Source organism: Acinonyx jubatus, chromosome B1 (genome assembly GCF_027475565.1).
Source record: "Acinonyx jubatus isolate Ajub_Pintada_27869175 chromosome B1, VMU_Ajub_asm_v1.0, whole genome shotgun sequence".
Classification (NCBI taxonomy): Eukaryota; Metazoa; Chordata; class Mammalia; order Carnivora; family Felidae; genus Acinonyx; species Acinonyx jubatus.
In genome coordinates this window covers 72,886,272-72,903,828 of record NC_069382.1, presented here as the reverse complement: position 1 = coordinate 72,903,828, position 17,557 = coordinate 72,886,272, and the positions used below count along the sequence as shown (strand labels likewise).

General features: G+C 36.5%; 1 protein-coding gene across 6 annotated transcripts in view; it reads left to right on the top strand.

Annotated features, from left to right (window-relative positions):
- Positions 1 to 17,557, top strand: part of ARFIP1 (ADP ribosylation factor interacting protein 1) — a 126,597-nt gene that overhangs the window by 45,677 nt on the left and 63,363 nt on the right. For all 6 annotated transcript variants that reach the window (XM_027067465.2, XM_053216860.1, XM_053216862.1 and 3 more), the window contains one exon: positions 3,143 to 3,244. In XM_027067465.2, coding sequence (XP_026923266.1) covers positions 3,143 to 3,244 — 102 coding nt within the window. The remainder of the gene's footprint in view (positions 1 to 3,142; positions 3,245 to 17,557) is intronic.

Sequence of the window (17,557 nt, the reverse complement as noted above, 5' to 3'; positions counted from 1 at the left end):
ACATACTTTTGGAAAACCTGTTACTGTAAGTAAAATAATAGACATTATTTTTTGCCAGCGGTCAAATTCAAGTTTTCCAGCAAAAATTAGAATTTTGGAAAATTTGAATCCAAAGACTGTTTTTGATAAAAATCAGATATAAAAGTAAGACTTTTTATTATATAAGGAACTGTGTCAATATTTGGATGATATGTGTAAGTCATCAAACCAGTGTTTTCTAAATGACCAATGCACGATGTTACCCAATCATGCATATGTGAAAGACACATTCAAAGTACAGGGTAGACCGATGGATTTTAATGCTATAGATTATGACAGATGTTCATCATTATGGTATCATGCCTTTATATTCCACATTGTAGTTTACTTTTAAGACAGGACCACTTGCTGGGGCGCCTGGGTGGCTCAGTCGGTTAAGCGTCTGACCTTGGCTCAGGTCATGATCTCACGGCTTGTGGATTGGAGCCCCGCATTGGGCTCTGTGCTGATAGCTTGGAGCCTGGAGCCTACTTTGGATTCTGTGTCTCCCTCTGTCTCTGCCCCTCCCCTGCTCTCACTTTGTCTCTCTTTTTCTCTCCTTCTCTCTCAAAATAAATAAACATAATAAAATTTTTTTTTAAAAAATTGACCACTTGTCAAGTTTTGATATAGTATCAAAAAGGTATATCCACAATTATTTGAAAAGACAGTAGCCACATAAGCCATGTTTTCTTCATATACTTCTACCAAAACAACATATTGCAACAGATTGAATGTGGGAATAGATAGAAGAGTCCAGCTGTCTTCTCATAAAGGCAGAACAATTCAGAAATTTGCAAAACCATGTAACAGTGCTACTGTTCTAAGTTTTTGTTGCTTTAAGTATAATTATTTTCATATTAAGAATTTATGTTAACATGTGTATATAATTATTACTTTTTTTTTTTTTTTTTTTTTAGAGAGAGAGAAAGAGTGCAAGCTGGGAGAGGGGTAGAGGGAGAGAAAGAGAGAGGGAGAGAGAATTCTAAGCAGGCTCCATCTTAGCACAGAGCCTAATGCAGGGCTCAGTCCCACAACGCCAGGATTATGATCTGAGCTGAAATCAGGATTTGGATGCTCAACCAACTGAGCCATCCAGGCACCCCTGTATTATTACTTTAAAATGGATTAATAATTAGCTTTTTTAATTTACAGCATTACTTTCTAATACAGTAAACATTGATAGATATAACCCATATAAATAAAAGCTTTTGGGGATACTTAATGATTTTTAAGAATGTAAATGGGTCTAGGGGTGCCTGGGTGGTTCAGTCAGTTGAGTATCTGACTTAGGCTCAGGTCATGATCTCACATATTAAGGGTTCAAGCTCCTTAAGTCAGAGGCTGTGCTGACAGCTCAGAGCCTGGAGCCTGCGTCAGATTCTGTCTCCCTTTCTCTCTCTCTCTCTCTCTCTCTGCCCCTCCCCTGCTTGCTCTCTCTCTCTCTCAAAAATAAACATTAAAATAAAAAGAAGAATGTAAAGGTGTCTTGAGCCCAAAAAGTTTGAGAATTGCTGATCTGTATAGTGTTATCAATAGATTCGTTTAAGTCCTACCTTATATATTTGACAGTATCTTCTGTCTCACATACTTAATGATATACACACTATATGAAAAGTATTGTTGGGTGTCATTCAGTATTTTAATTAGGCCTTTTTATATTTCATGGAAGTAGAGACTAGACCACAAACCAATTTGCATTCATAGTTGCTTTTAGTAGTATAACTTACCTAATTATAAAAGTTCAGTGCAATTTTTTTTTTAAGTTTTCTGGCCTTGGTGTGCCTGGGTAGCTCAGTCAGTTAGGCGTCTGACTCTTGATCTCGGATCAGGTCTTGATCTTGGGGTCGTGAGTTCAAGCCCTGTGTTGGGCTCTGCGCTGGGTGTGAAGCCTACTTAAAAATAAAAGTGTTTGTTTTTTTTTTTTCTTAAATAAAGTTTTCTGGCCTTGAACCTTTCCTTAACCCCTTAAAAATTAGTAATGCACGAGCTAGATATGACAACACTCTCTTAGTTATTTTAATCTTAAAAACAATACTTTCAGAGAAAATCAAAGAACCTCTTATGCTCTTGGCAGTAAGATTCAGTTCTGTAAATTAAACACACACACACATTTTAGTTATTTGGTTTGGTTTTGGTAATTCTGTGCAGTGCAGAATCAGGGGTAGCAGGATTCAGGTCTGAGTGTTAGAACATACAATGTTAGGTATCAATTGTGTACCTAACATGTATTTTATTCTAGTGGGCACTGTTGTTATAAGTGTGAGTGTATGTGCATGTAATGCTTTTAAAGCCATTACTGGTTTAAAAGGGAAGGGAGGCAAGGAGAAGAGAGGGATGAGGGATACCTGTTCTCTGTGAAAAGTGGAATCAATGGTTTAGTTATTTACTCTGAAGTTTTTAAAGTGAGGGAAACTAGATAATTTTTAAGACTCTTTACAGGTAGAAAATTCTCATTTTATCTTGTAGCCACGCATGTTTCTTAAATCACATAGGATTGGAGCAAAAAAAGTTTTTATTAACCAGAATTGACTTTCTGTTACCGATTAACTATATTAAGTTCCTGAAAGAAATTTATATTTTATAGAAAATGTGCTTATAAAATTAAGGAATGTATTTTTAAACATTATTTGACTGTTAGAACAGTAAAGCCAGAATGTAAAATTTTAATTCTCCTAGTGTACAGATTTAAACATTTTGTTGTATCAGGGAAACTCTTTAAACAAAAGCTGGCTGAGAAGCCCATTATGTACAACAGGAAAAGTAGAGCTGCTGTAGTTGAATTAATAATGAAGTGTGGCTTTCTGTGATATTTTTTTCAGTTGTAACTGGTAGCCTTATCATAATACTATTTATGAGGCAATTTATTATTGCCCCCTGGGATCTGCAAGTAACTTGTTCTTAAATAAGAAGTTTAAGTTGACTCCAGTTTTAAAAGCCGGATACATTTTTATTATCTTAATATCATATTTATTATGTTAGTTAGGTTGTAATTATTTTTTTTAATGCTATAATGATGGCTTTTAAGTGCTATAAACATTAACAATCTTTTGAATATTTGCCTCTTATGATTTGGTGCTATTTACAGCTGTTTCTTGTTTTGTTTTGTTTTGTTTTGTTTTAGGAGTCTAGCATGGCTCAAGAATCTCCCAAAAATTCAGCAGCAGAAATTCCAGTGACTAGTAATGGAGAAGTTGATGACTCTCATGAACATGGCTTTAATAGGGTAAGAATATTTTCCTTTCTGTTGATACAGAGGACCACGATAAGCCTATCAGATGAAAGTAATAGAATTTAATTTAGGAATATTTTCTTAGATTGGCCAAAGTGTTAGGAACCTAATGTTACCACGTAGGGATGACTAGGTGGGTTATGTTCGTGATTTGTCAAGGTTAAGCTCCTAGCCAGTAAGCATTCATGCCTTGATGTTATCATCAGTAGTTCTGTTACATGACTGGAACAAAGTATATCTCATGATTTTGGTATATGACTTTATGAAACTATTTAATATTTGTGATAAGAAAAAATACTAACTATAGATTACCCTTTCAAAAATTGGCAGTAATCTCTTTTCTGTGTGTCTTTAGTACATATTTCCTAAGTAGGCTTCTCCTGACTTTGCCATTTACTTTCTAAAGTGGCATACTTGACTTGGTGGAAAATGAAAGTTGCAGTGCTTTCAATTTTGATCTGCCTCTCATTTGAAATTGAAATTTAATGCATTTTAATGGAAACACCATGGGTTTGAAGATAACTTGGGTGCACATTTTAGCTATGTCATTTCTAGCAGTGTAACCTTGGGCAGGTGTTTAATCTCTTCTAGTTTTTGTTTTATGATCTCTATAAATGAGAATCTTACTTTCATGGGGATATTGATATTAAATGAGATAAAATAAATAATATGCCAAGGATAGTCCTAGAAATGGTAGTGATGGTTATTATTTCTGGATATATTTACAATAAATACCCCTTTTTATGACATTTGGTACGTGTACAACTTTAAAAATATAATGTTCATATTTTTGAAAAAGGAATAGTTGAAAGAAATGGATTATTTTATAGGTTTTTTTAATTTAATTTTTTAAAATAAATTTCTTTAATGTTTATTTATTTTTGAGAGAGAGAGAGAGAGACTGAGCATGAGCTGGGAGAGAGACAGAGAGAGAGGGAGACAACAGAATCTGAAGCAGGCTCTGGGCTCTGAGCTGTCAGCACAGAGCCCGATGTGGGGCTCGAACCCCCAGACTGCAAGATCATGACCTGAGCCGAAGTCACACTCAACCTACCGAGCCACCCAGGTGCCCCAAATTATTTTATAGTTTAAATAGGACTCTTTCATATGCTGAAGAATAAAATCCTTTATTTTAACATAATTTGACATTTTGGGTCAGATAAATTCCTTGTTGTAGAGGATTGGCCTCTGCATGTAGGATGGTTAGCGGCATCCCTGGCCTCTTCCTCCTGTTGTGACAAGCAAAAATGTCTCCAGACATTGCCAAATGACCCCTGGTGTGAGGAGAAACTCACCTCTGGTTGAGAACCACTGTTTTAGATTGTTTTAATTGATTTTAGTAAATTCCACTGAATTTCACTTATTTTTGCCTTCACAGTTTTTTGGAAGGAATGAATGTGTCTTCAAACTTGAGGGTTATTTTTTTTTTTTAATTTTTTTTTTTAAACGTTTATTTATTTTTGAGACAGAGCATGAACGGGGGAGGGTCAGAGAGAGGGAGACACAGAATATGAAACAGGCTCCAGGCTCTGAGCTGTCAGCACAGAGCCCGACGCGGGGCTCGAACTCACGGACCGTGAGACCATGACCTGAGCCGAAGTCGGCCGCTTAACTAACTGAGCCACCCAGGCGCCCCAAACTTGAGGGTTATTTTAATTGTGAGTGCTTTAATTTAGTGTCTATGTACCTGTGGCCTTAAAATAGAGGAACTCACAGAATAGAGACTCTTTAAATTCTGGGCACACAAAGGAAATTTTCACTTCAGGTTTTAGTCTTTCTTGTGTTGGAAAGTACTAAGACACACCTGCATAATAAGCTAATCACATTACCGTCATTAGACTCTAGCAATTACTTTATAAACTTCTGTTAATTCAAATAACTCATTATACCAAGATTTTAGTTAATGATTGCTTCATTTTATTTTTGGTAACAGTCCTTTTGCAAACTTATTCTGCAGATAGTTATCGAGTATCTGCTGTGTATCGAGTATCTGCTGTGTATCACACTGTGGATATGGTAGTGAATAAAAATGACAAAAATACTGCCATCAGGGAGTTGATGTTCTAATAGACAGTCTAATGACTTTAGTCCAAGAAAATGCAGTACATACAAATGCTGCATTGTTTTGGATATTCACCTGCCACCTTAAGCCTGTTTCTTTTTCTTTTCTGTTGGTTTTGTTCTCTTTTGAGCTACCACTTACGCACAGTAAAACACAGATGTTAAGTATACAGCTCAATGGAAGCACCACACACATCAAGATGTAGAACATTTCCAGGACTTTAACTGGCTCCGTCTTGCCCCCTTCAAGGCAGTACACTGCCCTGTCTCCCAGAATAATCACTGCTACTCTGACTTTAGCATCACAGATTGCTTTGGACTATTCCTGAACTACAAATAAATGGAATCTTACAGTATGTACTCTTTTTTGACTGGCTTCACTCAGTGTTATTCCTGTGAAGTTTATTCAGTACTGTTGTTTGTGGCAGTATTTCATTCTTTTTCACTGTGCTGTAGTTTTTCATTCTGTTAATATGTCACAATTTTGTATATCCATTCTTCAGTTGATGGATACCTAGGTTTCCAGTCTGTGGCTATCATGAATAAAGCTGTCGTGACCATTCTGGTGCAAGTCTTTTGGTGTACGTAATCACCTATTTCTATTGGGTATATACCCTAGTGTGGAATTGCTAGATACATGATGTTTGGCTTTGGTAGATATTGTCAACTAATTTGCCAAAGTGGTTCCAGCAGCAGGTAAGAGTTCTAGTTATTACACATCCTTACCAATTCTTAGTATTGTCATGCCTTTTAATTTTAGCGATTCTGATGGAAGCATAATATTCATCTCTCTAATGACTAATGATGTTAAGCGTATTTTCATATTCTTATTGATCGTTTGGATATTATCTTGCATGAAGTCCTTTTTCAAGCCTTTTGCCCATTTTTCTATTGGGCGTGTGCCTTTTTCTAATTTTTTTATAGGAGTTCTTTATTTTGGATATAAGTCATTTGTTTGGATATGTGTATTTCACATATTTTGTTCTAGTCAGTAGCTTGCTTTTGTACTCTATTAATGGTATCTTTTGATGAACAAAAGTTGCTAATTTTAATGAAGTCAAATTTATCTGTGTCATTTTAGTGATTTTTGTGCCCCTTTTGAGAAACCTTGGCCTATCCCAGTATCATGAAGATACTGTTTTCTTCTAAAAGGTTTTTTTTTAAGTTTATTTATTTATTTTGAGAGAGATAGGGTCCACGTGGGGGAGAAACAAAGAGAGAGAGAGAGAAAGAATCCCAAGCAGGCTCTTAGCTGTTAGCACAGAACCCGACGCAGGGCTCAAACTCACAAACCATGAGACCATGACCTTAGCTGAGATCAAGAATCAGATGCTTAACCAACTGAGCCACCCAGACGCTCCCGAAAGTTTTTTTGTTTTGCTTCTCACACTTAGCTCTGTGATTCATCTTGAATTAAATTTTTGTGTAGTGTGATCCAGGTGCCAAGGTTCATTTTTTTTTCCTCATGAGTATCTTACTGCTATTCACTGTTTATTGAAAAGACTGTCCTTTCTCCACTGGGAGCTTTTGCTGTCAATCAGGTGGCCATATATGTGTGGGACTGTCTCTGGACTCTGTTTTATTTCTTTGTCTTTTTGTCTTTCTTTACAATAATACCACACTATGTTACTTAATTACTACACTAATTAAGTCTGGAACAAATATTATCTTTAACCTTAATACCTGGTGGGTAATTCTTCCAGCTCTGTTCTTTTTCTGGGTTGCCTTATACTTAAACTTATTCATGACTCTTCACTTAACCTTATTTGCCTTTGAGTAGCACTGAAAAAAAAATAGAGTCTTACTAGAGTGAAGTGATTTAAACCTTCAAATATCTGTATAAGCTCTTTGCTTATGCAGTCAAAGCCAGTTAACTTGCTGCTTTGTAAGTTTACTCATTGGTTAATGTCAGATTCTTTTTGGACATTTTCCTGCAGTGTTATTTCACTTCTCTTGGGTGGTAAAAGAAGAAAAAAAGATGTTCTTCTGGAGGCCTCCTTTTATTGGATGTGAACTTTACCTGGGAAAGGCTCCTTAAGAAGCAGTTAACCTGGAGCACCCAGGTGGCTCAGTCAGTTGAGTGTCCAACTCTTGACTTCGGCTTAGGTCATGATCCCAGGGTTGGGAGATCGAGCCCTACATTGGGCTCCACATTGAGTGTGGAGCCTGCTTGAGATTCATTCCCTCTCTCTCTCTCTCTCTCTCTCTCTCTCTCTCTCTCCCTCCCTCCCTCCCTTCCTCCCTCCCTTCCTTCCCTCCCCCTCTTCCCCGCTCACATGCAGTCTTTCTCTATCTGAAAATAAAAAATAAAAGTGCTCAGTTGGTTACGTGTCCGACTTCAGCTCAGGTCATGATCTCACGGTTCGTGGGTTCGAACCCCGCTCTGTCAGCACAGAGCCTGCTTCAGATCCTCTGTCCCTCTCTCTCTGGCCCTCTCTGCTCTATCTCTTACTCTCTCAAAAATAAATAAATAAAAAGAAATAATTTAGAAATAAACAATATCTACTTCAAGTAGTATACCCCACTTCACCTCCCTAAAGAAATTCAACATGATAAAATTTCTGTATCTGCTCTTATTAAAAATATATGTATCACAAGAGTCTCTTATTTGATATGTTGAATTAAAATGAAATTGGCTGTGTGATTCCTTTCACCACAAGTGAAAATAATGTTTCAAAAGCAACTTTTGACCATTTTGAATAAATTATACTCAAGATCTTTTAGGCATATGTTTACTTCAGTTTTAGCATACTCCTTTGTTTTCCTGAGAAATAAAAGGGAAATTGCATTTAGCCTGAAATTCATGTTTATATTTTATTACTGATGAAAATTCATATGGAAAATAAGTGTTAAAATGTATTGTTTAGCGTTAGACTGTATTTTATAGACTAGTAAAGAGGTCTCATGTTAAACTGGATAATAACCAGAGTTTGCTCAAGTATTTTACTTATATACATCTTCCTTTTACACCTGTTTGTAGTTTAAAATCATATACTGGTTTTTATTTACATTTATTTATTTTTGAGAGACAGAGAGAGACAGAGCGTGAGCAGGAGAGGGGGCAAAGAGAGAGGGAGACACAGAATCAGAAGCAGGATCCAGGCTGTGAGGTGTCAGCACAGAGCCTGACACGGGACTCGAACCCACGAACCATGAGATCATGACCTGAGCTGAAGTCGGATGCTTAACCGACTGAGCCACCCAGGTGCCCCAAATACTAGTTTTTATTTAAAACTTAACTGCATGATGTACTCTAAAAAATATAGTCTTGTATAAAATTAAGATGGTGGTTTAAGTTGTTGTATCCTGGCTGACCAGTTGGTGTCACTGTGGCACAGGCAGTGAAACTAAATGTTTCTGTCCTGGCTTTTGTGTCTCATTGCAGAGGTTTCATTTTTCATTTGGTTTCCCCTCTTAGTCTGTCCTACAAGAGGCCCTGGTTAGACTCTAACTTAGCATTCACATTCTAATAGAGGTTATAATGAAAGAACTGGTCCTAGAAATCCCCTGGTAGCAACTTGACATATGTTAATATTTTGAGGTTTATTACTCTTTTTCTTAAGACAAGGAGCAACAATCATTTAGAGAGGATAGAATAAGAATCTTAGTATCATCACAGTTTTTTACAGCAAAAATATTTTTTTCTAAATAAAAATTCCTTTTTAAAGATTAGTAAAGTTTAATCTCTGAAGAATACAAATTATTCTTTGAGTTGTAAACTGCATATTATTTATAAATCTGTTAAAGTGCTGGTCAATATATTAAAATCGTGAAATTCATGCCATGAATTAAAGAGAAGAAGCAAATATCAGTTCTGTGTAGTTGAAATTTCTTGTTAATTAAGTTATACTTGGCAGATAGGGAAACTACCTTAGTATATATCACTGAAACAAATTTTTTTCTGTGGTTGGCCCTCAACTAAAATCCATAATTTCAGTTTTTCCACCTATGGACCTTTTCCTCAAGAAAAATGTACATATATACAAAACTACCAAATTTTGCATTTAGTTCTAGGGAGTTTAAGACTCCCTAAACTGAAGCCTGCCTATGGATCCTTAGTTTCATGGGTCTTAAAAACCCCCGGTCTACAAGATTTGAGTTAAATCACAGGATTTTAGTTTAGAGATCCCTGAGTTCCACTACTTTATTTTACAGTTGAGGAAAAGGGCCCTTGAGGTTGTGATGGAATTACCCAGATTATTGGTAATAATTTGGTACAGCCTCTGGCTGTACCAAAGGCTTGTGTGATTTGATTGTAAGGAAGGTGAGGGCAAAAATGTTTCCATTCATTACCTTATCTACAGTGCTGCCACATAATAGATAATTGAGGGTTTCATTTAAATCTTTGGTGAGTAAATGAGTAAATGAATAAACATGTTAAAGCCAGGACTAGAAACATGTTTCTAGACTTTTGTGGAAGATGTATTGCTTTTGGACTTGATCTATCCATCTTGTGTCCTTAATTTCCCAGCATGCATCATCGCTGTTGTTGTACTTGTTGTTGTTGTTGAAGTTTTGTGTATGTGGTCTTTGTTGTTATTGTTGTTTCACTCTTTAATGCTTTTATTGAACTAAGTAGTTTTTCCATTCCCCTGTACATATCAGTCTGGACAGTGAACTCTAGCAGTCTGGAGAAGATTTGGAAAGGAATATAATAGAATAGGAATTGTCAGAACACTGTTTTGGATAGATTTCCTCCCCTCCCCTCAGTGTTGTAACTGTCCATTTACTTATCTGTTTTTCCTAAGAGATTGAAATCACCTTTAGGGCAGCTTGTGTGCACACAGCACAGTTTATGATTCACAATAGTTGCTCAATAAAGGAAGTGATTCCAGTATAAAGACTTAAAATTTAACATGTTTTCTACTTCAGCCATCCTACACTAGAGTTTGAATAGCATATGATGACAAATAGCATTTGTCTCCGTGCTATATACTATTCAGTATAACATTTCTGCATTACTCACATCTGAAAAATTTAGGAGTTCTGTCAGTGGCAACATTGATTTGATGGAGACTTTCTCCAAAGACCAATTTTTACCAAATGTATAGCTTGGACCCTTTTAGAAGTATGGCAAATATTTTTCAAGGATCGTTTAACCCATGCAAATCTAGATTCATTTTTTTTTAATTTTTTTAATGCTTTTTATTATTTTTTGAGAGAGAAAAAGAGAGAGAGACAGAGCATGAGCAGGGAGGGGCAGAGAGAGAGGGAGACATAGAATCCAAAGCAGGCTCCAGGCTCTGAGCTGTCAGCACAGAGCCCGGCATGGGGCTCAAACCCACAAACCGTGAGATCATGACCTGAGCCCAAGTCAGACGCTTAACTGACTGAGCCACCCAGGTGCCCCTAGATTCATTTTAATATTTACTTCAGAATATTAAAGTATTGAATATATTCTTAGTACTATTGCCACAAATTAAGTTTTTAAAGTATGTGCATTATATAGAAGTCTATTAAATTAACTCTAGATTGGTATTTCTATTGAAAAAATATGAATAAATATAATTTTTAATGAGAGGCTGAAGCCTATCTTTCTTAATTATGACATATTGTGCCTAGAAGATAGATTCTGCCTCTGTTTATAAGCAAATGCTGTCATATTTTTTTTTTTATTTCTTGAAGGAATTGTTTTGAATGTAGATACGTATAAATATTCCCACGGTGATAGCCTTTGAATGAATTCAGCATTCCCTTGGTGCAAGCTGGTATGTGATTTCATTCTTACCAGACTTCATTACTACTTAGAATCTAAACTAAGGGGACTTGGGGATGGGGATGAGGTCAAGGAGGTAGGCAGTAAACCATCAAAAGATAGTAATTCTGTAAGTTCTTGTTAAATGTTTGTGGAATGAATGAGAGAGGAGAGAGAGAGAGAGAGGAGACTGAGAATTGTATATGTGTGTGTAAAATGGAGAAAATGGATGAGTCATATTTGCTAACTTGATCAAGTGGAATAACAGATACAGGAGCTTGTGACCACAAAGAGAGTTATTAGACTTAAAATTCCAGAAGTGTTGCTTCCTGAGTGATGGCAAGTTCCCAAGAGTGGCCGTGGGAGTTCTGGTGGCTGAAGTAAAATGGGGCATGAAGGATGAAAGGCATTAGAGATGTAGAGGTTACTGCAATCTGAGACAGAAGAGTAGGTTGGAGTTACTGCGTTAGTCTAGTATATCTTTTATTTGTCCTCACACTTTTTTTTTTTGCCCTTTGTCCCCTACAAATTACCAAACCTGTATCAAACTACCAACTTTAGGCTTCCTACAAGTATACTAAGGGAAAAAAAAAAAATCATACACTTTGACAGATTGTTAATACTACAACCCATTATTCTGTATCAACATAGGTAGGCAAGCTCATGCAATAGATTTTATTTCATTTTAAGTAATTGATACTTTGTATTAAAAAAAGTTAAGCAACAGACTACATACCCTGACATTATACATTGGTTTTTTGATGAGCTATGAAAACTCAGCTTGGACCTTATATTTCAGTTTGGAAAGAATTGCAGACTGAACAAGGAATCATTTCATTTTCTGAAACTGCCCAATGGCATGCAAAAGGTTGGGAACACCGAGAATAATGGTGAGAATTAAGGATAGAGCAGAAGGCCCTCAATAAATATTTGGGATTAACTAGAAAGAAGATAGATGACAATGTTAAGGTGGATAAGAGGGCAATGACGTAGTGTGGCCCACAGGGAAATGCGGGATGGGAGTCCGTGTATTACACAAGTATGGAAAAACTGTTCTACGTAACAGAGTTCCTCAAAATGTAGACAAAGAATTACCTGCATCAGAATCACGTGGCTTATTTGTTTGAAATTCTGGTGCCTGGACTTCTCACTCCAACTTCATGAGATCACAATGGACAGCTGAGAAGAATCTGAATTTTAATACGGTCTCAGGTGGTTCTTACCCAAACTAAAGTTTGAGAACTGGTAGTTTAGAAGTACCAGCAGAAAGCTGAGAAAATGCTAACCCTGCCTTTTACTCACTTGATAAATAGCATGTTGGAGAATAATCAGCTTTGACTTGAAGTAATTGTGGAGAGGCAGAGAGGTCACTATGAAGATGTTAAGGATGTTGCAATATGTTTATAGTAGGATTGGGGATGTGGAGATCTGTTCGAATAATAGCTTTGCTTCTGGTGGATACTCTTTATAGGCAGCTGTTAAAACAACAAAGGGGATTTTAAATTACCAAAATTCATAGAACATTTCACAGAAATTTTTCAGTTTGTTTCTTTAAAAATTACGTAAATGTTTTGGAAGGTTTTATACATTTTGAGGGATGAGATAAGATGCATAAATTGAGAAAATTGCTAGTAAATGAATATATTGGTGTTATATCTACTAGCCGCTAGGAATGAATACTGAAGGGGAACAAGATAGATAAGCATCCTGATCTTTAGAAAGCTTTTACAGTCTGCAGGAAGAGAGAATATAGAAATTAATTAATTTACAAATTAATTTTATTCCTTTAATGTTTATTTTGAGAAAGAGAGCGCGCACATATGCCGTCATGCGAGATGGGGAGGGGCAGAGAGAGGGAGAGAGAATCCCAAGCAGGCTTTGCACTGCCCGGGCAGAGTCCAACATGGACTTCATCCCACGAACCATGACATTGTGACCTGAGCCGAAATCAAGAGCTAGATGCTCAACCAGTTGAGCCACCCAGGCACCCCCACAAATTAATTTTAATATCATGTGAAAAGTAATATACTAGTCCAAGTATAGCATGGTCTGAGAACTGATAGGAAGAGTATGGGAAGATTACCTGAGGAATTGCTAGGCAAGCTGAATCTGAAGGATGAGCTGGCCAAATGAAAGGTGAAGGGTGTTCCCGTCAGAGGCAACTAGAATGAGCTGAAAAGTGTGTGAAACTGCAGAATTGAAAGTTTGCTGTTGTCGAAGTGGAGACTGTGGGGCCAGATGTGTGAGAAATGAGGCTAGAGAGTTAACTAGAGACCAGATCCTGCAACACCTTAAAATCATGTTGAGGAGTTTGGGATTTTACCTAAAAGGCAATGGGGGGAGGGGCACTAAAGGACATAAGAATGGAAGTATCTCAATCAGATTCACATTTTTAAAAAAATTTTTTAATGTTTATTTTTATTTTTGAGAGAGAAAGAGACGGACAGAAAGAGACAGGTGAGCGGGGGGAGGGGCAGAGAGAGAGGGAGACACAGAATCCGAAGCAGGCTCCAGGCGCTGCCCTGTCAGTACAGAGCCCGGTGCAGGGCTCAAACTCAGAGACCACGAGATCGTGTCTGAGCCGAAGTCAGATACTTAGCCGGCTGGGTCACCCAGGTGCCCACAGAGTCACATTCAAGAAAGCTATCTCTGTCTACAGCTTGAAGAATGAATTTCAGGGATGCCAAGACTAGAGACACAGGAGATGGATCGGTTAGGTCGCCAAGGGAAGTAGAGAAGTTAGATGTAAGACTTTTCTCTTGTGGAGAAGCTAGAAGCAGTAAGGAAAACCAAGCCATTTTCACAGAAGTAGATGGAGGAAAATTGGGAGAATGTAGTGTAAGGAAACTGAGGGAGAAGAGAGTTCACGTAATTTATAGACTACTTGGAGAATCCTTACAGATTGTTGGTGGTTACAGTACACACTTCAGAGAATCACTCCTTTATTCAAGATTTCCCCTTCTTGAGAAGAGAGGAGGATTAATTAGTCTCTAGTTCTGCTTATCTGTTGTAGTGTTGTGCATCTTATTAACGATGTGTGTTTTAAAGCAAGTTTGCTAAACATTTTGTGTTCTTTATATATTGGTTTTGCACTAACTTCAGTTCAAAAGTAGATCACCAAACTAAGTTATAAATTCTAAAGTTATGTTTTTAATTTCATTCCTGTTCTTACCTCTGTGAAAATATGCAAAATGAAGGCAAGTTATTTTGGAGGAAAATTAGCATCCCTTCACAGCTTTATGGAAGCTGTTACTACAGATACTATTTTGTATCCTCTCAGAAGGACTTGAAACATACATGAAACGTTTTTGCCAAAAGCATTCTATTTTGTTTCAGCTTAATTGTTTGAAAATTTATTTTTAAAAAGTATTAAATGCTGAGTATTATCCTAGTGCTTGAACAGAAAGTTAACTTTGGGTTTATTCCATTTTATTGTGTACTTGTTAAGCATGACTCTGCTAAGTCCTAAACTTTGAATTGAATGTCAGTGACATAAAAATGCAAATTAGGGATTTTATGTTGTTGGTTATAGTGGGCTCATTGTCTCTGAGATACATTCTGGAAACCATAGGGGTAAATGCAGTAGCAGACATTTGAATAGTTATTAAGCTATGTAAGACACTTTTAAAAAGAATTAAAGATCATGTAAAGGCACATTTTAAGTTTTTGTGAATTATGAGGCTAAACTATATTACCTAAAGAGTGTGTATTTTATAAAAAACAAAAACAAGTCAACAAACACATAAAATACTTACGTGTGTTATCTTACAAGTCATACATTCCCCTCACATAACCCATATTATTTTGTGTTGCATTCAGCTGCTGGACAACTATCAAAATGATAATTCTGTTCTGAATCTGAACGGACCCATTTGTACCACTTTTGGTTAGGCTCCTTTTGTTAGTGACAGTTTAGGCTTAGGAAGACCTTAGTGCTTTTCAGATTTTACAGCTGTTTTACATAAAGGTTTTTTCTGGAAGAATTTTTGTTTGTTGAGTAAAGGACCCCTGGGAGATCATTGGGAGGGGTCTGAGTGAGATGTAATATCTTCAGACAACCAGGAGTTTCTTCTAGAGGCCATGCCTGACAAGATGGGAGACATCCCTGTACCTTCTTGAAAATTTAGGTAATCTGAGATATCCATCATGTTTACTGTTTAACCTCTTACCAACTACTACTACACTGTATCTCTCTACTGGGAATTTACACAATACTTTGGGACAGGACATATGATTAAAATGAGTAATGTTCTTTCAGATAAGTTCCAAGAATACAGCAAACACAGTTGTCCTGTACCTACTGTATGCCATTTTTATTTCGTTTGCATGCATTTTTTTATTCCTCATATTTTGAGGGATGTCTTCGATACTTATTTTCTTAGCGAGAGCTAAAAGCTGTCAAGACTTTGAGCAAGGCAACATTCAAGGAAACCATTCCAAAAATAGTTGAGCTTAATGACCAAACTTGCAAAGTTTAAAAAATGTCTTGGTAGTTTGGCAGTATTTATTTTGTAAGTGATAGATTTGTCTTTCAGAGAGAAAAGATCGTCTGGTTTTAATGTAAATATTAATAAAAGGATCATTAATATTTAAAAATATTAGAAACCACTGGGGGCACCTGGGTGGTTCAGTCTGCTAAAGTGTACAATTTCGGCTTCAGGTTATGATCTTATGGTTTGTGACTTAAAGCCCTGCATCGGCTTGTGCTGACAGTGCCTGCCTGCCTGGGATTCTCTCTTTCTGCCCCTCCCCCACTCACATGTGCCTGCTTTCTCTCAAAAATAAATAAATAAACTTTTTTTTAAAACCTAGAAATTACTGATTTAGTATATTAATAAACTGGAACGATAATTTATTCCATGAAATGAACACTCAGATTTGGTTTAAAAATGAGAAGTAGATAAAACTGAGTGTAATTATTTTTCTTTTTAATTCTAAGTACTCTTCAAAACAATATTCAGATGAAAAGAATATTGTCCTGTGACGAGGTTTTAAGTGGCATTAGGAAAAGGGAAAAGGAACGAAAGAGCTCATTTCTTTTGTGCTATTAGGAAATTACAAGTTGAAAATGTATTTGCATTAGTGTTTAAACTTCAAATTCTGAAATTGTGATTTTTAAAAGGTATTTCTTTAAATCTTTTTGAAAACAATAGGAGCTAATGAATTCTAAGTCTCTAACAAATTGCTTGTAGCTCTTTACATTTACTCTACATTACAGTTAATATTGTTTCTTGAAGCCTAGCCCTAACTATATTGCTAGTTAGTAACTAAATGACACATTTTTGTGTCCCAGTTTTTTCATCTGAGAAATAGTAGTAATAGTACCAATTGCTTGATCATTTTTACAGTCCTGCACCGTCATGCGGAGAGAGGACTGCCTGTACGTTAAAGTGATTTAGAACAATTCCTAGCACATAGGAAGTGTTCACGAAATGTTTTTCACTCTAATTATTAGCAATAGCATTAATTAGTTATAAAGATGATTGCAGTAGGGGAGAGGGATGGCTAACATTAACTGAGTGCCTAAAAATATGTACGAGGTGCTTTGCTTATATTGTCTCACATAAGTTTTCATAGAACTCTGAGGTAATTTTTAGCTTCTTTTTACAGCTGAGCAAACAGGGACTAACAAAGTTTTTAAGCACTTGCCCAGGGTCATATAGCCCCTTAATAGGAAAGCTGGTCTGTCTGAATTACCTTTCCAGGTCTTTCATGTTTCTAGTAATAGTTGGTTCTTGATGAGACTGTGACAATCTTTAAAAAGTAATTTAAGGGTCTTTGCTCTTGATAAACATCTTTAAAATATGCTGTACAAAATTCAAAAGATAATTCCATGAGGGATTCTAATTAGGATGGAGAAAGCAAGGTTAAATCTTTGTGGCTTGCTTGTATTTATTATTTATTGTGCTGTTTTTTTAATGTTTATTATTTTTTGTTTGTCCCCATAACGATTACAAATAAGATTTTTAAAATTAAAAAAAATTGTTCTAGTTTTGCTTGGATAACAAATTATTGGAGTAGGCACCTTTTTTTAAGGCCAATTCAAAGAGATGTCCCTGGTAAAACTGATGTTAATTAGTTTTCTATTTGGGGGTAGACCTGTCACTTTCATTGGATTACCGAACAGTTTCTTTTGGTCTTGCTAATGAATCTTGGTTTGGTTTAGTTTGGTTTAGTTTGATTTGGGGGGGGGGGGGGGTGGTTGGGGTAGAAATTGGCAAACTGATCCTCTGTAAATGCAAGGGATCCAGAATAGCTAAAAGGGTCTTGAAAACGGTGAACAGACTTTTAGGACTCACTGGTTTTAAAATTTACTACAAAGCTACAATAATCAAAACAGGTTGGGACTGGCATAAGGAGACATAGGTGAGTGGAGCAGAACTGAGAGTACAGAAACAGATCTCTACATTCATAGTCAGTTGAGTTTCAGCAAGGGTGCCAGGAATTTTCAGTGAGGAGAGGATAGTGTTCAACAAATGGTGCTAGGACAACTGGATATCCATATGCAGAGAATGAAACTGGACATGGACCTCACACCATGCTCAAAAATT